Source organism: Oncorhynchus tshawytscha, linkage group LG04, assembly GCF_018296145.1.
Source record: "Oncorhynchus tshawytscha isolate Ot180627B linkage group LG04, Otsh_v2.0, whole genome shotgun sequence".
Classification (NCBI taxonomy): Eukaryota; Metazoa; Chordata; class Actinopteri; order Salmoniformes; family Salmonidae; genus Oncorhynchus; species Oncorhynchus tshawytscha.
In genome coordinates this window covers 66,390,921-66,415,038 of record NC_056432.1, presented here as the reverse complement: position 1 = coordinate 66,415,038, position 24,118 = coordinate 66,390,921, and the positions used below count along the sequence as shown (strand labels likewise).

At 47.3% G+C, this 24,118-nt stretch overlaps 1 protein-coding gene across 1 annotated transcript in view; it reads left to right on the top strand.

Annotated features, from left to right (window-relative positions):
* gse1b (Gse1 coiled-coil protein b) overlaps positions 1–24,118 on the top strand; it is a 445,489-nt gene that overhangs the window by 414,467 nt on the left and 6,904 nt on the right. Inside the window, exons 5-12 of the mRNA XM_042321104.1 lie at positions 6,437–6,603; positions 6,831–7,022; positions 7,727–7,906; positions 12,289–12,656; positions 12,841–13,171; positions 17,929–18,557; positions 23,100–23,212; positions 23,291–23,558. Coding sequence (XP_042177038.1) covers positions 6,437–6,603; positions 6,831–7,022; positions 7,727–7,906; positions 12,289–12,656; positions 12,841–13,171; positions 17,929–18,557; positions 23,100–23,212; positions 23,291–23,558 — 2,248 coding nt within the window. The remainder of the gene's footprint in view (positions 1–6,436; positions 6,604–6,830; positions 7,023–7,726; positions 7,907–12,288; positions 12,657–12,840; positions 13,172–17,928; positions 18,558–23,099; positions 23,213–23,290; positions 23,559–24,118) is intronic.

Genomic DNA, 24,118 nt, shown 5'->3' with positions numbered 1-24,118 from the left:
TTACACAGAGGGGGCAGCCTGGGTGTGAGGGTGTGTGTGATACACTGTGTGTGTGTGTTCCACTGTGTTTGTGTGGCTAAATCAAAGTATCCGTATCAGATTGTTTTTGTTGCTCAGTGTGAGTCTGAGAAATAAGGGTCACATTTTTGGGGTGAAGCCTCCAGCAGGGCTAAAGGTCAGGGAAAGATGGTGTGTGTGTGTGGGGGGGGGGTCATCCTGTCAGCCCAGCACACAAACAGCAAGAGCAGAGTTCTCCATCATCATTAGAGAGGCCCCTTAGTGACACACATACACACAGCCCAGTAGCAGCAGGCGCCATGCAGTGAGTCTTTTGTCTCTCAGCCTGTGTTTGTCAGACAGTCTCTATTCATCTCTGTTCTGCCTCCTGTCTGCCAGTAAAGTCATCCCAACAGCTCATCAATAGTCTGTGTGTTGTACTGGCTGATTGCTTCTGTTCTGCTGTAGGATGGTTTAGCAGGCTCTGATAACTGGTGTTGTTTCTCATATAGAGAGTAGGAGAGAGAGAGAGACGAGAGAGAGAGAGAGACAGAGAGAGAGGAGAGAGAGAGAGGAGAGGAGAGAGAAATGGGTTGAGGCGGAGGTCAACAGAGAGAGAGGAGTAGAGAGAGGTCTGTGCCTCAAAGGGGGTCAGTGCTCTATGCTCTAACCATACTCCTGTTGACTCATGTGGACTCTGCATCCCGGTTTATGGGGAGGGGTGGGGGGGTGAATGTTCTGCTCCACTGAGAGCAGAACACTCAGACAAAAGACACAGGATGCACAGTCAACCTTCCTCTCAAGACACACACACACACACGCAGGTTGTAGACAGGCGCTACGGGAGCCTGTTTTATTTTTTATTTGCTTTGGCCCAAGATGCATCTGCTAGCCTCTGAGACTCAACTGAGTCTGTGCGTGTGTGTGGGTACATCTGTGAGTGTGTATTTGTGTGTGTAAACAACCTTTGGAGGAGAGATCACCCAGTCAATGGCAATAGTGTAACTTGGCCACCAGAGGGCATGTTATATTCTATTTCATATATTTTTTTATTTCTTTGTTTTAGATACAGTATAACAGCCATTGTACTATAATGTAGAGGAATCATATACACTGTTGCTACTGCTTGTTATTGATCCTGTTGCCTAGTAACTTTACCCCTACCTATATGTACATATCTACCTAAATTACCCCGTACCCCTGCACATCGGCTTGGTACTGATACCCTGTGTATATAGCCAAGTTATCCTTACTCATTGTGTATTTATTCCTTGTGTTATTATCTGTCTATTTTTTAAATACATTTTTCTCTGCGCTGTTGGGAAGGGCCCGTAAGTAAGCCTTTCACTGTTCGTTTACACCTGTTGTTTACCAAGCATGTGACAAATAAAATGTGATCTGATTCATTAGGAAATGATTTGGTGTTAATCTGTCTTTGAAATTGGTCATCAGTTGAAGTCACTGCATTTTCGTTTTAGGAACAGAACTGATTGTGATAACTGAATGTAACTGTGAATCAAATAATAATTTTGAAAGGACACATTTTAAAATACCATTTTCAACATGGCTGCCTGTTATCAACACTAATCAGGCTCATGTTAAAAACAATGAAAATACATTCTTCCCAACACTCTGTGGGGTCATGATTGAATCCAGATGCATCAGAACAGCCGGATGAGAGGCAGATAAAAGACACAAATCCTCTTTTCCTGGTGGCTCTCTAACAGATGTTGTTTAAAAATAGACGCTGCCATTTCACGGTGGTGACTAGCGAGGAGACAGACAGACAGGCAGGCACTGCCACACCAACGTAGCGTAGCCTCTCTCCTTGATTTACAGGGATATTTGGGGCTAGGCGTGGCTAGCTCTGTTCTCTCTGTGCTAATACGTAATATGGCGCTCAGTGGGACAGGGGGAGAGATGGGCACTGTGTGGTGTGTGCGTGTGTGGGTGCGTGCGTGTGCGTGTGTGTGTGTCAGCAAGTGAGGGCGAGATGGGCTAAATGTCAGCAGCCTGCTAATAGGCAGGTCTGTACTGTCTCCAGACAGCCACCGTTTACCGTCCCATGGACAGAGATGGAGGGGGAGAGGGAGGGAGGAGGAGGCAGAGGAAGAGAGAGGGTTGAAGAAGGGGGGTGGATGAGGGGAGTGGGAGGGAGGAGGAGGCAGAGGAAGAGAGAGGTTTGAAGAAGGGGGTGGATGAGGGGGAGTGGGAGGGAGGAGGAGGCAGAGGAAGAGAGAGGGTTGAAGAAGGAGGGTGGATGAGGATGGAGGGGGAGTGGGAGGGAGGAGGAGGCAGAGGAAGAGAGAGGGTTGAAGAAGGAGGGTGGATGAGGGGGAGCGGGAGGGAGGAGGAGGCAGAGGAAGAGAGAGGGTTGAAGAAGGAGGGTGGATGAGGATGGGGGGAGGAGGAGGCAGAGGAAGAGAGAGGGTTGAAGAAGGAGGGTGGATGAGGATGGAGGGGGAGCGGGAGGCAGGAGGAGGCCGAGGAAGAGAGAGGGTTGAAGAAGGAGGGTGGATGAGGATGGAGGGGGAGCGGGCGGGAGGAGGAGGCAGAGGAAGAGAGAGGGTTGAAGAAGGGTGTGGAGGAGGATGGAGGGAGGAGGAGGCAGAGGAAGAGAGAGGGTTGAAGAAGGAGGGTGGATGAGGGGGAGAGGGAGGGAGGAGGAGGCAGAGGAAGAGAGCGGGTTGAAGAAGGAGGGTGGATGAGGGGGAGAGGGAGGGAGGAGGAGGCAGAGGAAGAGAGAGGGTTGAAGAAGGAGGGTGGATGAGGATGGAGGGGGAGCGGGAGGGAGGAGGAGGCAGAGGAGAGAGAGGGTTGAAGAAGGAGGGTGGATGAGGGGGAGGGGGAGGGAGGAGGAGGCAGAGGAAGAGAGAGGGTTGAAGAAGGAGGGTGGATGAAGGGGAGTGGGAGGGAGGAGGAGGCAGAGGAAGAGAGAGGGTTGAAGAAGGAGGGTGGATGAGGATGGAGGGGAGTGGGAGGGAGGAGGCAGGGGAAGAGAGAGGGTTGAAGAAGGAGGGTGGATGAGGATGGAGGGGGAGCGGGAGGGAGGAGGAGGCAGAGGAAGAGAGAGGGTTGAAGAAGGAGGGTGGATCAGGATGGAGGGGGAGTGGGAGGGAGGAGGAGGCAGGGGAAGAGAGAGGGTTGAAGAAGGAGGGTGGATGAGGATGGAGGGGGAGCGGGAGGGAGGAGGAGGCAGGGGAAGAGAGAGGGTTGAAGAAGGAGGGTGGATGAGGATGGAGGGGGAGCGGGAGGGAAGAGGCAGGGGAAGAGAGAGGATGGAGGGGGAGCGGGCCTCTCTGATTTTGAGTTATTTTGACATATCTGAACCACTTTTCCAGTTGGCTGCTCATCGGGGAGGGAGAGCCCACCTCCCTGACGCTAACACAGCCATTAGGGGGGACTGGGGAGGCGCGGCATGGCGTGGGGGTTTGGGGCGAGGGACAGGGGCCACTCTGCCTGGCTGCTCAGTGAAGCATGTTAAACAACAACGAGGGGCGAACATTAGAGGCATTTAATATGAAATGTTAGTGTGTCAGTGTCACCCCAGGTCATTGGCTGGGAGAGGGGGTAGGGGTAATGGTTTGAAGGGGTGAGCATAATGGGACAGGGGGTAGGGGTAAATGGGATGCATTTTCTCAGTGACAGCAGAAAGAGACACACACAAACATACTATATACACACAGTGATGTAGAAAAACCTACCGTTATTCCCAGGAATCCAAGGGGTTAATTTAGCAGGGTACCTTCCTACCTCCTCCCCCTGCCATTGTACGTGTTTCAATGGCAACAGTACCCTAGCTCTTACCTCTCCTATTATCTGGTGTGTGGGGAGAGGAGGGTGCAGAAGAGAGGGAATAACCACTCTCATCCCTGGGCATTCTCTACCATCATCCTCTCCCTACGTTTTTCTACCCTCTCTTCCGTTTCTCTCCAAGAGCCCTTGAACCCAGCCACTCATATGATGCTTTTCTCCCTCTCCCTCTCTCCATACCCTGGACTAAATACTGTTCTTCTCCCTCTCTCCATACCCTGGACTAAATACTGTTCTTCTCCCTCAGCCTCTCTCCATACCCTGGACTAAATACTGTTCTTCTCCCTCAGCCTCTCTCCATACCCTGGACTAAATACTGTTCTTCTCCCTCTCTCCATGCCTTGGACTAAATACTGTTCTTCTCCCTCAGCCTCTCTCCATACCCTGGACTAAATACTGTTCTTCTCCCTCAGCCTCTCTCCATACCCTGGACTAAATACTGTTCTTCTCCCTCTCTCCATACCCTGGACTAAATACTGTTCTTCTCCCTCTCTCCATACCCTGGACTAAATACTGTTCTTCTCCCTCTCTCCATACCCTGGGCTAAATATTGTTCTTCTCCCTCTCTCCATACGCTGGACTAAATACTGTTGTTCTCCCTCTCTCCATGCCTTGGACTAAATACTGTTCTTCTCCCTCAGCCTCTCTCCATACCCTGAACTAAATACTGTTCTTCTCCCTCTCTCCATACCCTGGACTAAATACTGTTCTTCTCCCTCTCCCTCTCTCCATGCCCTGGACTAAATACTGTTCTTCTCCCTCTCTCCATACCCTGGACTAAATACTGTTCTTCTCCCTCTCCCTCTCTCCATACCCTGGACTAAATACTGTTCTTCTCCCTCTCCCTCTCTCCATACCCTGGACTAAATACTGTTCTTCTCCTTCTCCCTCTCTCCATACCGTGGACTAAATACGGTTCTTCTCCCTCTCTCCATACCCTGGACTAAATACTGTTCTTCTCCCTCTCTCCATACCCTGGACTAAATACTGTTCTTCTCCCTCTCTCCATACCCTGGACTAAATACTGTTCTTCTCCCTCTCTCCATACCCTGGACTAAATACTGTTCTTCTCCCTCTCTCCATACCCTGGACTAAATATTGTTGTTCTCCCTCTCTCCATACCCTGGACTAAATACTGTTGTTCTCCCTCTCTCCATGCCTTGGACTAAATACTGTTCTTCTCCCTCAGCCTCTCTCCATACCCTGAACTAAATACTTTCTTCTCCCTCTCTCCATACCCTGGACTAAATACTGTTCTTCTCCCTCTCCCTCTCTCCATGCCCTGGACTAAATACTGTTCTTCTCCCTCTCTCCATACCCTGGACTAAATACTGTTCTTCTCCCTCTCCCTCTCTCCATACCCTGGACTAAATACTGTTCTTCTCTCTCTCTCCATACCCTGGACTAAATACTGTTCTTCTCCCTCTCCCTCTCTCCATACCCTGGACTAAATACTGTTCTTCTCCCTCTCTCCATACCCTGGACTAAATACTGTTCTTCTCCCTCTCCCTCTCTCCATACCCTGGACTAAATACTGTTCTTCTCCCTGTCCCTCTCTCCATACCCTGGACTAAATACTGTTCTTCTCCTTCTCCCTCTCTCCATACCGTGGACTAAATACGGTTCTTCTCCCTCTCTCCATACCCTGGACTAAATACTGTTCTTCTCCCTCTCCCTCTCTCCATACCCTGGACGAAATACTGTTCTTCTCCCTAAGACCTCTCCATACCCTGGACTAAATACTGTTCTTCTCCCTCCCCCTCTCTCCTTTCCCTGGATTAAATACTGTAAGTGGATATGTAGGCTGGGACAAACCAAAGCTTCTCTGCAGGTTGCCTTTGTTGGGCTGAAACGGTGTGTGTTTATGTGTCTGTGTTGTGAGATTGGGGAAGTGATCCCAGGCATGCTGCCAGAGAGAGAGAGGGAGAGAGAGAGAGAGAGAGTGAGGGGAGAGGAAGAGAGAGGGGGAGCAGATGCTGCTGTGGGCTTTGTTTTCACCGCCAGTTGATGTTCTAGCATGGCACATCTCCAGACACACACACAGACTCCTGCTCTGTTGTCAGGATCACAGTCAGTGTGCTGGCTAGAAGAGGCTCAGACTACTGCTTCAGTGTCTCTACCACACCTACACTCATATGTCCTGAACAAGACTGTTTCCATCTGTGAAGTAAGAGAACAGTAGCAGCAGTAGAGGATGTGATGCAGTGTAAAGGAGCTCGTGTCTGCTTCGTGCTGAGGAATGTCTGTGACTGTTGATTTTCTTCCATTTCACGGTGTCCTCTTCAGAGAGCAGATGACTAGCCTTGCTTAGTATGACGAGAGCGCTCAATTTCTGTGTGTGTGTGTGTGTGTGTGTGTGTGTGTGTGTGTGTGTGTGTGTGTGTGTGTGTGTGTGTGTGTGTGTGTGTGTGTGTGTGCGTGCGTGCGTGTGTGTGTGTGTGAGAATAGGGCCTGGGGGTGGGGGATGTTACCAGAGATGGAGAGAGGGGCCTATTCTTCCCTCCTCTCATCCCCAGGATGTGGTCCATGTGTGTGGACAACTGTGTCGGTCACAGGCCCCCGGGAACAATTACTAAGACTGTGCTTTTCCCTCTCTCCCTCCCCTCTTGCTCTCTCTTTCTCTCAGACTGACTCGGGCCCTCGTGGGGTCAGTAGGGAGCGTCTGGGAGCAGAGGCGCCCCACCAGCAGGAGAAAGGTGGCCCCTCAGTCCCTGCTCACCTCATAGGAAACCCCTATGCCTTTGGCCTGAGCCCCGGTGCTGTCATGCAGGACGCACGCTTCCAGCCCCTCAAGTCAGTAACACTGCCTGTACAGTACAGCGCTGACAGTAAACTCTGTCCTACCCTGTCTTTTATAAGGTGTATTTATAATGATCAAATACAATTAACTAAGTAAATCCCCTCGCTTCCTATTCCCCTCCCTCCTTCTCTTCCTCCTCTCCCTACCCCTCATCTTCCGTCATTATTCCTATATACTTCCTTCCCTCTCTCCCTCTCCTCCCTTCCTCTCCTCTCACCAGTCTGCCCAGGCAGTTGCCCCATGGAGTGCCCCCTGGTGGTGTACCAGAGGAGTACCTGCGGGGGTTCCGCCCCTACGCCACGGCCGAGGACCTCCGCATGCCTTCTGGACTGCCCCTGGGCCTGGACCCCGCCACCGCCGCCGCCTACTACCATCCCTCCTACCTGCCACATCCCTCCTTCGCCCCATACAGGTGAGTCAGGACAACACTCGTTGATCTACTGCTAGGTAGCGGTGCTAACAGAACCTTTGGATTGCCTCTAGTGTTGGATACTGTTTCAGTGGTTTTAAATGACACCAATGCTAAAGCTCCAGTTAGCCCCTAGTCTTTGGTACTCTTTCCGTTTCCAGTGCTTGCTAACACTCAAGGCTAGGGATAAAAACATGCTAGCTAGTGTTTGATGTTGTTGTCAGTGGCTACTACCTCCAGGGATGTTGAAGACAGCCCCAGTTAGCCTCTTGTCTTTTTTTCTGTGGACAGACAGTTTGATGACAAGGGTTAGAATTGATGGAGACAGGTAGTGCTTAGTTAGGATTCGATCTTGTCATTTGCAGGCGTGTGTGTGTGGGTTTGATGTGCTGTCTGCTGTAGGCTATGGGACAGGGTGCATGACCGTGCTATGTCAGCAGCACAGCAGGATGAGAGGAGGGCAGAAGTCATCACACACAGCCCAGTAATGGAGTTAATGATGAGATGAGCCATAGAGAGGCAGAGACAGACAGACACAGACATCAGACTGACAACACACACACACTCTCTCTGTCTCTCCTTTTCTCTCATACTTTCTTTCTCTCTCTCTCTCTCTTCCTTTCAACTCCCCCCTCTCTCTCTCTTTCTCTCTCTCTCTACCTCTCTCTCCTCTCTCTCTCTCCCCCCTCTCTCTCTCTCTCTCTCAGGATGGATGATCCATTCTGTCTATCAGCTCTGAGGTCACCGTTCTACCAGCTCCAAGGAGGGGGAGGCCTGCCCCCCCTGCACCCCTCTGCTGTCCACATGCACCTGCAGGGGGTCCGCTACCCTGGGGACCTCACGCACGCCTCACTGTCCGCTCTGCAGTCTGAGAGACTATCTGAAAGGTACTGTCCTCTTCTACACACACATACATACACATATAGTGTACACACACACAAAATGGGAAATTCTCTCTTCCCTTATGTCTCTCTTTCCTTCTCTCTTCCCTAATGTCCCTCTTTCCTTCTCTCTTCTCTTATGTCTCTCTTTCCTTCTCTCTTCCCGTATGTCTCTCTTTCCTTCTCTCTTCCCTTATGTCTCTCTTTCCTTCTCTCTTCCCTTATGTCTCTCTTTCCTTCTCTCTTCCCTTATGTCTCTCTTTCCTTCTCTCTTCCCTTATGTCTCTCTTTCCTTCTCTCTTCCCTTATGTCTCTCTTTCCTTCTCTCTTCCCGTATGTCTCTCTCCTTCTCTCTTCCCTTATGTCTCTCTCTCCTTCTCTCTTCCCTAATGTCACTCTTTCCTTCTCTCTTCCCTAATGTCTCTCTTTCCTTCTCTCTTCCCTAATGTCTCTCTTTCCTTCTCTCTTTCCTTATGTTTCTCTCTCCTTCTCTCTTCCCTTATGTCTCTCTTTCCTTCTCTCTTCCCTTGTCTCTCTCTCCTTCTCTCTTCCCTTATGTCTCTCTCTCCGTCTCTCTTCCCTTATGTCTCTCTTCCCTTATGTCTCTCTCTCCTTCTCTCTCTTCCCTTATGTCTCTCTCTCCTTCTCTCTCTTCCCTTATGTCTCTCTCTCCTTCTCTTCCCTTATGTCTCTTTCCTTCTCTCTTCCCTTATGTCTCTCTCTCCTTCTCTCTTCCCTAATGTCACTCTTTCCTTCTCTCTTCCCTAATGTCACTCTCTCCTTCTCTCTCTTCCCTTATGTCTCTCTCCTTCTCTCTTCCCTAATGTCTCTCTTTCCTTCTCTCTTCCCTTATGTCTCTCTCCTTCTCTCTTCCCTAATGTCTCTCTTTCCTTCTCTCTTCCCTTATGTCTCTCTCCTTCTCTCTTCCCTAATGTCTCTCTTTCCTTCTCTCTTCCCTTATGTCTCTCGTCCCTTATGTCTCTCTCTCCTTCTCTTCCCTTATGTCTCTCTTTCCTTCTCTCTTTCTTTATGTCTCTTTCCTTCTCTCTTCCCTTATGTTTCTCTCTCCTTCTCTCTTTCCTTATGTTTCTATTTCCTTCTCTCGTCCCTTATGTCTCTCTTTCCTTCTCTCTTCCCTTATGTCTCTCTTTCCTTCTCTCTTCCCTTATGTCTCTCTTTCCTTCTCTTTTTCCTTATGTCTCTCTTTCCTTCTCTTTTTCCTTATGTCTCTCTTTCCTTCTCTTTTTCCTTATGTCTCTCTTTCCTTCTCTTTTTCCTTATGTCTCTCTTTCCTTCTATTTTTCCTTATGTCTCTCTTTCCTTCTCTCTTCCCTAATGTCTCTCTTTCCTTCTCTCTTCCCTAATGTCTCTCTTTCCTTCTCTCTTCCCTAATGTCTCTCTTTCCTTCTCTCTTCCCTTATGTATCTTTCCTTCTCTCTTCCCTAATGTCTCTCTTTCCTTCTCTCTTCCCTTATGTCTCTTTCCTTCTCTCTTCCCTTATGTCTCTCTCTCCTTCTCTCTTCCCTTATGTCTCTCTTTCCTTCTCTCTTCCCTAATGTCTCTCTTTCCTTCTCTCTTCCCTTATGTCTCTCTTTCCTTCTCTCTTCCCTAATGTCTCTCTCTCCTTCTCTCTTCCCTTATGTCTCTCTTTCCTTCTCTCTTCCCTAATGTCTCTCTTTCCTTCTCTCTTCCCTTATGTCTCTCTTTCCTTCTCTCTTCCCTAATGTCTCTCTTTCCTTCTCTCTTCCCTTATGTCTCTCTTTCTTCTCTCTTCCTTATGTCTCTCTTCCCTTTATGTCTCTCTTTCCTTCTCTCTTCCCTTTATGTCTCTCTTTTCCTTCTCTCTTCCCTTATGTCTCTTTCCTTCTCTCTTCCCTAATGTCTCTCTTTCCTTCTCTCTTCTCTAATGTCTCTCTTTCCTTCTCTCTTCCCTTATGTCTCTCTCTCCTTCTCTCTTCCCTTATGTCTCTCTCTCCTTCTCTCTTCCCTTATGTCTCTCTCTCCTTCTCTCTTCCCTTATGTCTCTCTCTCCTTCTCTCTTCCCTTATGTCTCTCTCTCCTTCTCTCTTCCCTTATGTCTCTCTTTCCTTCTCTCTTCCCTAATGTCTCTCTTTCCTTCTCTCTTCCCTTATCTCTCTCTTTCCTTCTCTTTTTCCTTATGTCTCTCTTTCCTTCTCTTTTTTCCTTATGTCTCTCTTTCCTTCTCTCTTCCCTTATGTCTCTCTTTCCTTCTCTCGTCCCTTATGTCTCTCTTTCCTTCTCTCTTTCCTTATGTTTCTCTCTCCTTCTCTCTTCCCTTATGTCTCTCTTTCCTTCTCTCTTCCCCCATGTCTCTCTTTCCTTCTCTCTTCCCTAATGTCTCTCTTTCCTTCTCTCTTCCCTTATCTCTCTCTTTCCTTCTCTTTTTCCTTATGTCTCTCTTTCCTTCTCTTTTTCCTTATGTCTCTCTTTCCTTCTCTTTTTCCTTATGTCTCTCTTTCCTTCTCTCTTCCCTAATGTCTCTCTTTCCTTCTCTCTTCCCTTATGTCTCTCGTCCCTTATGTCTCTCTCTCCTTCTCTTCCCTTATGTCTCTCTTTCCTTCTCTCTTTCTTTATGTCTCTTTCCTTCTCTCTTCCCTTATGTTTCTCTCTCCTTCTCTCTTTCCTTATGTTTCTATTTCCTTCTCTTGTCCCTTATGTCTCTCTTTCCTTCTCTCTTCCCTTATGTCTCTCTTTCCTTCTCTCTTCCCTTATGTCTCTCTTTCCTTCTCTTTTTCCTTATGTCTCTCTTTCCTTCTATTTTTCCTTATGTCTCTCTTTCCTTCTCTCTTCCCTAATGTCTCTCTTTCCTTCTCTCTTCCCTAATGTCTCTCTTTCCTTCTCTCTTCCCTAATGTCTCTCTTTCCTTCTCTCTTCCCTAATGTCTCTCTTTCCTTCTCTCTTCCCTAATGTCTCTCTTTCCTTCTCTCTTCCCTAATGTCTCTCTTTCCTTCTCTCTTCCCTTATGTATCTTTCCTTCTCTCTTCCCTAATGTCTCTCTTTCCTTCTCTCTTCCCTTATGTCTCTTTCCTTCTCTCTTCCCTTATGTCTCTCTCTCCTTCTCTTGTCCCTTATGTCTCTCTTTCCTTCTCTCTTCCCTAATGTCTCTCTTTCCTTCTCTCTTCCCTTATGTCTCTCTTTCCTTCTCTCTTCCCTAATGTCTCTCTCTCCTTCTCTCTTCCCTTATGTCTCTCTTTCCTTCTCTCTTCCCTAATGTCTCTCTTTCCTTCTCTCTTCCCTTATGTCTCTCTTTCCTTCTCTCTTCCCTAATGTCTCTCTTTCCTTCTCTCTTCCCTTATGTCTCTCTTTCCTTCTCTCTTCCCTTATGTCTCTTTCCTTCTCTCTTCCCTAATGTCTCTCTTTCCTTCTCTCTTCCCTTATGTCTCTCTTTCCTTCTCTCTTCCCTAATGTCTCTCTTTCCTTCTCTCTTCCCTTATGTCTCTTTCCTTCTCTCTTCCCTAATGTCTCTCTTTCCTTCTCTCTTCTCTAATGTCTCTCTTTCCTTCTCTCTTCTCTAATGTCTCTCTCTCCTTCTCTCTTCCCTTATGTCTCTCTCTCCTTCTCTCTTCCCTTATGTCTCTCTCTCCTTCTCTCTTCCCTTATGTCTCTCTCTCCTTCTCTCTTCCCTTATGTCTCTCTCTCCTTCTCTCTTCCCTTATGTCTCTCTTTCCTTCTCTCTTCCCTAATGTCTCTCTTTCCTTCTCTCTTCCCTTATCTCTCTCTTTCCTTCTCTTTTTCCTTATGTCTCTCTTTCCTTCTCTTTTTCCTTATGTCTCTCTTTCCTTCTCTCTTCCCTTATGTCTCTCTTTCCTTCTCTCGTCCCTTATGTCTCTCTTTCCTTCTCTCTTTCCTTATGTTTCTCTCTCCTTCTCTCTTCCCTTATGTCTCTCTTTCCTTCTCTCTTCCCCCATGTCTCTCTTTCCTTCTCTCTTCCCTAATGTCTCTCTTTCCTTCTCTCTTCCCTTATCTCTCTCTTTCCTTCTCTTTTTCCTTATGTCTCTCTTTCCTTCTCTTTTTCCTTATGTCTCTCTTTCCTTCTCTTTTTCCTTATGTCTCTCTTTCCTTCTCTTTTTCCTTATGTCTCTCTTTCCTTCTCTCTTCCCTTATGTCTCTCTTTCCTTCTCTCGTCCCTTATGTCTCTCTTTCCTTCTCTCTTTCCTTATGTTTCTCTCTCCTTCTCTCTTCCCTTATGTCTCTCTTTCCTTCTCTCTTCCCCCATGTCTCTCTTTCCTTCTCTCTTCCCTTATGTCTCTCTTTCCTTCTCTCTTCCCTTATGTCTCTCTTTCCTTCTCTCTTCCCCCATGTCTCTCTTTCCTTCTCTCTTCCCTTGTCTCTTTCCTTCTCTCTTCCCTTATGTCTCTCTTCTACAGGCTCCAGATGGAAGATGAGCTCCGACAGCGAGAGAGGGAGCGCGAGCGTGAACGAGAGCGCGAGAAAGAGAGGGAGCGTGAGGCGGAGCGAGAGAAGGAGCGGGAGAGAGAAAGAGAGAGGGAGCGAGAAAGAGAGAAGGAGCTGGAGCGGGAAAGAGAGCGTGAGCGGGAGAGGGAGAGGGAGAGAGAGAAGGAGCGAGAGAGAGAGAGGGAGATGGAGAGGCAGAAGGAGAGGCAGAAGGAGAGAGTGATGAGAGAGAAGGAGCTACAGTCCAAGGCGATGGAGAGTCACTACCTGGCTGAGCTCCATGCCATGAGAGGACAGGAGGACAGAACCAAGCCTGAGAGACTCACCCCCAACCGGCCAGGTACGACACAACACCACCCCATCCCACCGTCCTCCAAACCTCTCAAGCACAGTCCTGCCTAACTTTATATTGTACCACTGAAAATATTTCCATGACCCGTGTCACCTCAATAAAAACAGTTCACATCACACTGATATGGGTCTTCAATAATCAGGATAAAAACACATTTTCCCCCTCTTTTCAGACAAAACCAAAGAGCCCGCCCTCCAAGCTCCTAAGCCAATGCCACCAGGCCTCCACTCCTCCCTGAGCCAATCACATCACGGCGTTCCCGGCCTGGTCTCTGCCCATGGCCTCTACCTGGGGCCCGGCGGCGTGGGGGCGGGTCTCACCGCTGCCATGATGCTCCAGCGGACCAATGAGGAAGAGCGCTGGTTGGCGCGGCAACGGATGCTTCGCCAGGAGAAGGAGGATCGTCAGTACCAGGTGTCAGAGTTCAGACAGCAGGTCTTAGAGCAACACCTGGACTTGGGACGACCTGGGGAGGGAGGAGAGCTACGCTCCGACACACACAGGTTAGACACACACACACATACACATACATACAAATCAATCAAATTCAATCAATCAAATGTATTTATGAAGCCCTTCTTACATCAGCTGATGTCACAAAGTGCTGTACAGAAACCCAGCCTAAAACCCCAAACAGCAAGCAATGCAGGTGTAGAAGCACTGTGGCTAGGAAAAACTCCCTAGAAAGGCCAGGACCTAGGAAGAAACCTACAGAGGAACCAGGATATGAGGGGTGGCCAGTCGGGGGTGGCCAGCCGGGTGGAGATTATAACAGAACATGGCCAAGATGTTCAAATGTTCATAGATGACCAGCAGGGTCAAATAATAATAATCACAGTGGTTGTAGAGGTTGCAACAGGTCAGCACCTCAGGAGTATATGTTAGTTGGCTTTTCATAGCCAATCATTCAGAGTTAGAGACAGCAGGTGCGGTAGAGAGAGAGTCCAAAACAGAAGGTCTGGGACAAGGTAGCACGTCCTGTGAACAGGTCAGGGTTCCATAGCCGCAGGCAGAACAGTTGAAACTGGAGCAGCAGCACAGCCAGGTGGACTGGGGACAGCAAGGAGTCATCAGGTCAGGTAGTCCTGAGGCATGGTCCTAGGGCTCAGGTCCTCCGAGAGAGAGAGAGAAAGAAAGAAAGAAAGAAAGAAAGAAAGAAAGAAAGAGAAAAAAAAGAGACAGAGAGAGAATTAGAGAGAGCATACTTAAATTCACACAGGACACCAGATAAGACAGGAGAAGTACTCCAGAGATAACAGACTGACCCTAACTCCCTGACACATAAACTACTGCAGCATAAATACTGGAGGCTGAGACAGGGGGGGTCGGGAGACACTGTGGCCCCATCCGATGATACCCCCGGACAGGGCCAAACAGGCAGGATATAACCCCACCCACTTTGCCAAAGCACAGCCCCCACACCACTATGGGATATCTTCAACAACCAACCTATTACCCTGAGACAAGGCCCGAGTATAGCCCACGAAGGTCTCCGCCACGACACAACAAAAGGGGGCAACCCAGACAGGAAGATCATGTCAGTGACTCAATCCACTCAAGTGACGCACCCCTCCTAGGGACGGCATTGAAGAGCACCAGTAAGCCAGTGACTCAGCCCCTGTTAGAGGCAGGGTTAGAGGCAGAGAGGCAGGGTTAGAGGCAGAGAATCCCGGTGGAGAGAGGGAGATCGGCCAGGCGGAGACAGTAAGGGCGGTTCGTTGCTCCAGTGCCTTTCCGTTCACCTTCACACTCCTGGGCCAGACTACACTCAGTCATAGGACCTACTGAAGAGATGAGTCTTCAATAAAGACTTAAAGGTTGAGACCGAGTCTGCGTCTCTCACTTGGATAGGCAGACCATTCCATAGAAATGGAGCTCTATAGGAGAAAGCCCTGCCTCCAGCTGTTTGCTTAGAAATTCTAGGGGCAGTAAGGAGGCCTGCATCTTGTGACCGTAGCGTACGTGTAGGTATGTACGGCAGGACCAAATCAGAAAGATAGGTAGGAGCAAGCCCATGTAATGCTTTGTAGGTTAGCAGTAAAACCTTGAAATCATCCCTTGCCTTAACAGGAAACCAGTGTAGAGAGGCTAGCACTGGTGTAATATGATCAAATATTTTTATTCTAGTCAAGATTCTAGCAGCCGTATTTAGCACTAACTGAAGTTTATTTTGTGTTTTATCCGGGTAGCCGGAAAGTAGAGCATTGCAGTAGTCTAACCTAGAAGTAACAAAAGCACGGATTAATGTTTCTGCATCATTTTTGGACCGAAAGTTTCTGATTTTTGCAATGTTACGTAGATGGAAAAAAGCTGTCCTTGAAACAGTCTTGATATGTTCATCAAAAGAGAGATCAGGGTCCAGAGTAACGCCAAGGTCCTTCATAGTTTTGTTTTAGACGACTGTACAACCATCAAGATGAATTGTTAGATTCAACAGAAGATCTCTTTGTTTCTTGGGACCTAGAACAAGCATCTCTGTTTTGTCCGAGTTTAAAAGTAGAACATTTGCCGCCATCCACTTCCTTATGTCTGAAACACAGGCTTCCAGGGAGGGGCAATTTTGGGGCTTCACCATGTTTCATCGAAATGTACAGCTGTGTGACATCCGCATGGCAGTGAAAGTTAACATTATGTTTCCGAATGACATCACCAAGAGGTAAAATATATAGTGAAAACAATAGTGGTCCTAAAATGGAGCCTTGAAGAACACCGAAATTGTTGATTTGTCAGAGGTTTGTCAGAGGACAAACCATCCACCAAGACAAACTGATATCTTTCCGACAGATAAGATCTAAACCAGGCCAGACCTTGTCCATGTAGACCAATTTGGGTTTCCAATCTCTCCAAAAGAATGTGGTGATCGATGGTATCAAAAGCAGCGCTAAGGTCTAGGAGCACGAGGACAGATGCAGAGCTCAGTCTGGGGCCATTAAAACGTCATTTACCACCTTCACAAGTGCAGTCTCAGTGCTATGATGGGGTCTAAAACCAGACTGAAGCATTTCGTATACATTGTTTGTCTTCAGGAAGGCACTGAGTTGCTGTGCAACAGCCACTTGTAGTGAGTTTCCACACATCCGGTGGATAGAGAGCTGTTTATTATGTTCAACATAGGAGGGCCAAGCACAGGAAGCAGCTCTTTCAGTAGTTTAGTTGGAATAGGGTCCAGTATGCAGCTTGAAGGTTTAGAGGCCATGATTATTTTCATCAATGTGTCAAGAGATATAGTACTAAAACACATGAGTGTCTCCCTTGATCCTAGGTCCTGGCAATGTTGTGCAGACTCAGGACAACTGAGCTTTGGGGGAATACGCTGATTTAAAGAGGAGTCCGTAATTTGCTTTCAAATACCCTCTACACTCTAATAGAGAGGGATTTGTACTCTCTAGTTCTCCAGATGTAGTTATTTTACTCACTTCACTGGTGCAGTTTGCAGGAGCTGTGAGATATGGTAGAATCTGAGTTGCTCTCTCTTTCTCTCCCTCCCTCTCTCTCTCTCCCTCTCTCTCTTTTTCTCTCTTTCTCTCCCTCTCTCCCTCTCCCTCTCTCTCTCTCTCTCCCTCTCTCTCTCTCTGTGATGTGTGCTGGCTGTGATCGTGTCACTGCCTTCCTGATGGGGACAGTTTCTAGCTGCGTACGGTGCAGTGCCATGCTGCTGTATGGCAGCCTTCACAAGTCTGTTAGGCAAGAGGATGTAGGGGAAGATAAATGCAGTCACATGAATCATCCTCTCGATTCCTATCTCCTAACACCTGACAGCCCCATCACTCACTCACACACACACACACACACACACACACACACACACACACACACACACACACATACACACACACACAGTGGGCTCTAAGGCTTCTGGGGTAGTGATGTCCTTGATTGGTTTCAGTTAGTTGGGGTCCTAATGCCGGATGGTTATTGGCTCATCAGGAGGATATTTACATTATCATTCAGGCAGTAAGGGGGCAGCTAAAATATAAAAAGGCTAATTCTTACCTAATCTTCTCCACCTTGTACAGCTTAAGCCCCCTGTTCTCCCCTCTGTGTGTGTGTGTGTGTGTGTGTGTGTGTGTGTGTGTGTGTGTGTGTGTGTGTGTGTGTGTGTGTGTGTGTGTGCGTGCGCGTGCGCGTGCGCGTGCGTGCGTGTGTGCGTTGCTGGCCCTGCCATGTGTTTTAGTAGGTAGGTCAGGTTTCATGGGTGGGGTTAATACAGGTCTGGTAGACACACTGTTCCTATCTGTAATCCTGCTATATAATCACCTTGATACGGTGTGCTGGGTTCTTTACAACCCAGGGGCTGCAGATTGCAGATACACACACCCACACTCAGAGAGAGTCCATATAGCTGGAGGCATGTAGAGTCAGATTAGGAGGTAGAGTGCCAGGTTTGGTATTGAGAGGTTCTGGACAGTTCTGTCCCTCCGTCTGTGTCCTTCCATCTGACAGTCTCTGTTTTTGTTATCTGTCTGATAGTTGTTTTCTCTCCCTCATCCTGAGTCTGTCTGTCTGTCTGTCAGTTGAATCTGTGTCTGTTTCATCCTGTCATGTTTGTCCGTCTGTCAGTATTCCTCTGTGTGAACCATGTGTGTTGAAAGGCAGTGGTAGATCAAAGCAACCCAGGCTGGCTGTCGAGGTGTAGAGCAGAGGCCTGTGTACTCTGACCACATCCTCCTCTCCTTTCCTCTCCACTATACTCCGGGCTACTCTGCCTGGACCTGATAAGACCATCACAGAGAGGAAAAGAGAGAGAACAGAGGGAGGGAGGTGTCTACCTATAGGTGTGTGTATCTGGGAGAATGTGTATCTGTGGAGTTTAGGTATGTGAATTACAGAGGAATGTGTGTGTATCTGGGAGAAGGTGTATGTGTGGAGTTTAGGTGTGTCAATCACAGAGGAATGTGTGTGTATCTGGGTGAAGGTGGATGTGTGGAGTTTAGGTGTGTCAATGACAGAGGAATGTGTGTGTATCTGGGTGAAGGTGGATGTGTGGAGTTTAGGTGTGTGAATTACAGAGGAATGTGTGTGTATCTGGGAGAAGGTGTATGTGTGGAGTTTAGGTGTGTCAATCACAGAGGAATGTGTGTGTATCTGGGAGAAGGTGTATGTGTGGAGTTTAGGTGTGTGAATTACAGAGGAATGTGTGTGTATCATGGCTCATTGTGACACAACACAGTGCTCATTACAGTCTCTCTTTCTCTCTCTCTCTCTCTCTCTCTCTCTCTCTGTCTCTCTCTCTCTCTCTCTCTCTCTCTCTCTCCCACAGGTCCATACCAAATCACCACGAGCCAGGTGGCCGCGACATCCACCCCCACCTGGGCGCCCCTCCTCCTCTCATCTCCCCCAAACCCCTCCAGTCCCGCGACCACCCCCACCCCCCTCCTCCCACCACCCTGTGGAACCCCGCCGCCCTCATCGATACCGCCTCGGACTCACGACGCACCACCCACCACGACCCACCGGGCTTGGGCCACTACGACCTCAGCCGCTTGCCTCCCAAACTGGAGGATGGGCTCCGGAGGGGCAGGGACCGGGACGGGGGCCTGGAGAAGTACCACCCCCCACTCCGAGGCCCCCCGGGGCTGCCTGAGCCCAGCACCTTCCTGGCAGAGCTGGAGAAATCCACCCAGACCTTCTTCAGCCAGCAGAGGGCCTCGCTGTCCCTGCCCAGCCAGTACGGAGAGCTGGGGGGAGGGATGAAGAGCAGCGGGGCCCTGAAGAGCCTCCAGGGGCCCCCAGGAATGGGGAGACAAAGCCAGGCCCAGGGACATAGTCTGGGCCAGGGAATGGGGCCTGAGTCTGGCCTAATGTATGATGAGTTTCTCCAGCAGCACCGTAGGCCTGTCAGTAAACTGGACCTGGAGGAGAGGAGGAGGAGAGAGGCCAGGGAAAAAGGTGAGATATACCCTACTGCTGCTAAACCCATTGTTTCACGCTTGTGTTTTTAGAGTTTAGTTGATTTTGTTTCGATGTTTAGTTTTTGTGTTATGTTGAAAATGCATTCCAGGCTAAAAAAGTGTTAAGATTCTGTTTGTGTGGTGGTAGTATGTACTGAAGTTGTAGGTTGTGGTTGTGTAGTGGTAGTATGTACTGAAGTTGTTATTTGTGTTTCTGTAGTGGTAGTATGTACTGAAGTTGTAGGTTGTGGTTGTGTAGTGGTAGTATGTAGTGAAGTTGTGGTTGTGTAGTGGTAGTATGTACTGAAGTTGTAGGTTGTGGTTGTGTAACGGTAGTATGTACTGAAGTTGTAAGTTGTGTTTCTGTAGTGGTAGTATGTACTGAAGTTGTAGGTTGTGGTTGTGTAACGGTAGTATGTACTGAAGTTGTAGGTTGTGGTTGTGTAATGGTAGTATGTACTGAAGTTGTAGGTTGTGTTTGTGTAGTGGTAGTATGTACTGAAGTTGTAGGTTGTGGTTGTGTAGTGGTAGTATGTACTGAAGTTGTAGGTTGTGGTTGTGTAGTGGTAGTATGTACTGAAGTTGTAGGTTGTGGTTGTGTAGTGGTAGTATGTACTGAAGTTGTAGGTTGTGGTTGTGTAGTGGTAGTATGTACTGAAGTTGTAGGTTGTGGTTGTGTAGTGGTAGTATGTACTGAAGTTGTTAGTTGTGGTTGTGTAGTGGTAGTATGTACTGAAGTTGTAGGTTGTGGTTGTGTAGTGGTAGTATGTACTGAAGTTGTAGGTTGTGGTTGTGTAGTGGTAGTATGTACTGAAGTTGTAAGTTGTGTTTCTGTAGTGGTAGTATGTAGTGAAGTTGTAGGTTGTGGTTGTGTAACGGTAGTATGTACTGAAGTTGTAAGTTGTGTTTCTGTAGTGGTAGTATGTACTGAAGTTGTAGGTTGTGTTTGTGTAGTGGTAGTATGTACTGAAGTTGTAGGTTGTGGTTGTGTAGTGGTAGTATGTACTGAAGTTGTAGGTTGTGGTTGTGTAGTGGTAGTATGTACTGAAGTTGTAGGTTGTGGTTGTGTAGTGGTAGTATGTAGTGAAGTTGTAGGTTGTGGTTGTGTAACGGTAGTATGTACTGAAGTTGTAAGTTGTGTTTCTGTAGTGGTAGTATGTACTGAAGTTGTAGGTTGTGGTTGTGTAGTGGTAGTATGTACTGAAGTTGTAAGTTGTGTTTCTGTAGTGGTAGTATGTACTGAAGTTGTAGGTTGTGTTTGTGTAACGTAGTATGTACTGAAGTTGTAGGTTGTGGTTGTGTAATGGTAGTTTGTACTGAAGTTGTGTTTGTGTAGTGGTAGTATGTACTGAAGTTGTAGGTTGTGTTTGTGTAGTGGTAGTATGTACTGAAGTTGTAGGTTGTGGTTGTGTAGTGGTAGTATGTACTGAAGTTGTAGGTTGTGGTTGTGTAGTGGTAGTATGTACTGAAGTTGTAGGTTGTGGTTGTGTAGTGGTAGTATGTACTGAAGTTGTAGGTTGTGGTTGTGTAGTGGTAGTATGTACTGAAGTTGTAGGTTGTGGTTGTGTAGTGGTAGTATGTACTGAAGTTGTAGGTTGTGGTTGTGTAGTGGTAGTATGTACTGAAGTTGTAGGTTGTGTTTGTGTAGTGGTAGTATGTAGTGAAGTTATAGGTTGTGGTTGTGTAGTGGTAGTATGTACTGAAGTTGTTAGTTGTGGTTGTGTAGTGGTAGTATGTACTGAAGTTGTAGGTTGTGGTTGTGTAGTGGTAGTATGTACTGAAGTTGTAGGTTGTGGTTGTGTAGTGGTAGTATGTACTGAAGTTGTAGGTTGTGGTTGTGTAGTGGTAGTATGTAGTGAAGTTGTAGGTTGTGGTTGTGTAACGGTAGTATGTACTGAAGTTGTAAGTTGTGTTTCTGTAGTGGTAGTATGTAGTGAAGTTGTAGGTTGTGGTTGTGTAACGGTAGTATGTACTGAAGTTGTAAGTTGTGTTTCTGTAGTGGTAGTATGTACTGAAGTTGTAGGTTGTGGTTGTGTAGTGGTAGTTTGTACTGAAGTTGTGTTTCTGTAGTGGTAGTATGTAGTGAAGTTGTAGGTTGTGGTTGTGTAGTGGTAGTATGTAGTGAAGTTGTAGGTTGTGGTTGTGTAGTGGTAGTATGTACTGAAGTTGTAGGTTGTGGTTGTGTAGTGGTAGTATGTACTGAAGTTGTAGGTTGTGGTTGTGTAGTGGTAGTATGTACTGAAGTTATAGGTTGTGGTTGTGTAGTGGTAGTATGTAGTGAAGTTGTAGGTTGTGGTTGTGTAGTGGTAGTATGTACTGAAGTTGTTAGTTGTGGTTGTGTAGTGGTAGTATGTAGTGAAGTTATAGGTTGTGGTTGTGTAGTGGTAGTATGTAGTGAAGTTGTAGTTTGTGGTTGTGTAATGGTAGTATGTACTGAAGTTGTAGGTTGTGGTTGTGTAGTGGTAGTATGTACTGAAGTTGTTAGTTGTGGTTGTGTAGTGGTAGTATGTACTGAAGTTGTAGGTTGTGGTTGTGTAGTGGTAGTATGTACTGAAGTTGTAGGTTGTGGTTGTGTAGTGGTAGTATGTACTGAAGTTGTAGGTTGTGGTTGTGTAGTGGTAGTATGTACTGAAGTTGTAGGTTGTGGTTGTGTAGTGGTAGTATGTACTGAAGTTGTAGGTTGTGGTTGTGTGGTGGTAGTATGTACTGAAGTTGTAGGTTGTGGTTGTGTAGTGGTAGTATGTACTGAAGTTGTAGGTTGTGGTTGTGTAGTGGTAGTATGTACTGAAGTTGTAGGTTGTGGTTGTGTGGTGGTAGTATGTACTGAAGTTGTAGGTTGTGGTTGTGTAGTGGTAGTATGTACTGAAGTTGTAGGTTGTGGTTGTGTAGTGGTAGTATGTACTGAAGTTGTAGGTTGTGGTTGTGTGGTGGTAGTATGTACTGAAGTTGTAGGTTGTGGTTGTGTGGTGGTAGTATGTACTGAAGTTGTAGGTTGTGGTTGTGTAGTGGTAGTATGTAGTGAAGTTGTAGGTTGTGGTTGTGTGGTGGTAGTATGTACTGAAGTTGTGGTTGTGTAGTGGTAGTATGTACTGAAGTTGTAGGTTGTGGTTGTGTGGTGGTGGTAGTATGTACTGAAGTTGTAGGTTGTGGTTGTGTGGTGGTAGTATGTACTGAAGTTGTAGGTTGTGGTTGTGTAGTGGTAGTATGTACTGAAGTTGTAGGTTGTGGTTGTGTAGTGGTAGTATGTACTGAAGTTGTAGGTTGTGGTTGTGTGGTGGTAGTATGTACTGAAGTTGTAGGTTGTGGTTGTGTGGTGGTAGTATGTACTGAAGTTGTAGGTTGTGGTTGTGTAGTGGTAGTATGTACTGAAGTTGTAGGTTGTGGTTGTGTAGTGGTAGTATGTAGTGAAGTTGTAGGTTGTGGTTGTGTGGTGGTAGTATGTACTGAAGTTGTAGGTTGTGGTTGTGTAGTGGTAGTATGTACTGAAGTTGTAGGTTGTGGTTGTGTGGTGGTAGTATGTACTGAAGTTGTAGGTTGTGGTTGTGTAGTGGTAGTATGTACTGAAGTTGTAGGTTGTGGTTGTGTGGTGGTAGTATGTACTGAAGTTGTAGGTTGGTTGTGTGGTGGTAGTATGTACTGAAGTTGTAGGTTGTGGTTGTGTGGTGGTAGTATGTACTGAAGTTGTAGGTTGTGGTTGTGTGGTGGTAGTATGTACTGAAGTTGTAGGTTGTGGTTGTGTGGTGGTAGTATGTACTGAAGTTGTGGTTGTGTAGTGGTAGTATGTACTGAAGTTGTAGGTTGTGGTTGTGTGGTGGTAGTATGTACTGAAGTTGTAGGTTGTGGTTGTGTGGTGGTAGTATGTACTGAAGTTGTAGGTTGTGGTTGTGTGGTGGTAGTATGTACTGAAGTTGTAGGTTGTGGTTGTGTAGTGGTAGTATGTACTGAAGTTGTAGGTTGTGGTTGTGTGGTGGTAGTATGTACTGAAGTTGTAGGTTGTGGTTGTGTGGTGGTAGTATGTACTGAAGTTGTAGGTTGTGGTTGTGTGGTGGTAGTATGTACTGAAGTTGTAGGTTGTGGTTGTGTGGTGGTAGTATGTACTGAAGTTGTAGGTTGTGGTTGTGTGGTGGTAGTATGTACTGAAGTTGTAGGTTGTGGTTGTGTAGTGGTAGTATCTAGTGAAGTTGTAGGTTGTGGTTGTGTAGTGGTAGTATGTAGTGAAGTTGTAGGTTGTGGTTGTGTAGTGGTAGTATGTAGTGAAGTTGTAGGTTGTGGTTGTGTGGTGGTAGTATGTACTGAAGTTGTAGGTTGTGGTTGTGTAGTGGTAGTATGTACTGAAGTTGTAGGTTGTGGTTGTGTGGTGGTAGTATGTACTGAAGTTGTAGGTTGTGGTTGTGTGGTGGTAGTATGTACTGAAGTTGTAGGTTGTGGTTGTGTGGTGGTAGTATGTACTGAAGTTGTAGGTTGTGGTTGTGTGGTGGTAGTATGTACTGAAGTTGTTAGTTGTATGTAAGTCAGTACTAACTGTCTCTGGTCATTCCAGGTTACTACTATGAGCTGGATGACTCGTATGATGAGAGTGATGAGGAGGAGGTCAGGGCCCACCTCAGGAGGGTAGCAGGGCAGCCCCCTCTCAAACTGGACGACTCCACAGAGGTATGGTTTTACCCTGCACACACACTCTATACACACTGTTATCTCCTGGCTTTATAATACGTTCCTCTCCCCCTGTAGAAAGTGGACTTCCTGTGTGTGTTTGGTCTGACCACGGTGTCACGACGTGACCACCTGGTGCAGCAGAAGAGGAGGAAGAGGAGGAGGATGCTGAGGGAGCGCAGCCCCTCGCCCCCGGCTGTTCTGTCCAAACGCACCCCTCCTCCCCCAGCCCCCCTCAGCACCCACTTCACCCCAGAGGAGATGGACAGAGCCCCCGAACTGGAAGACAAGAAACGCTTCCTCACCATGTTCAGCCTGTCCCATGTCTCTGTACAGCAGAGGAGAGGTATGTACCCTACATCCTAAACACTACACCCTAACCCCTACTCACCATCCAACCTCACTGCACAGAGCAACTAACCCCCTAAAGCTGTCATGAACATGGTTATCATGTCCACTGTGCTCTGGAGACATGTACACAGTGTGACAGACACCTGACATTTCACTATCTGTATTGTACATTATGAACTGGGTGGTTCGAGCCCTGATTCTTGATTGGCTGAAAGCTGTTGTATATCAAACCGTATACCACGGGTAAGACCATTTGTTTTGACTGTTCTAATTACGTTGGTAACCAGTTTAGATGTGTTGTGCCTAAGAACAGCTCTTAGCCTTGGTATATTGGCCATATACCACAACCCATGTGCCTTATTGCTTAATTATACGTTATATATTAAACACACTGCTGCTAGCATGCATTACACATTACTCTGCCTCCCTCTTCAGTGTGACAGCTGGACTTTCTGTGAGGAGAAACAGATACAAACACACAAACATACACACACACACTGCTGTGGCGAGGCGTGGAGTGGCAGCGGCAGGTTTATGGTGAGCCCACGCTAATCC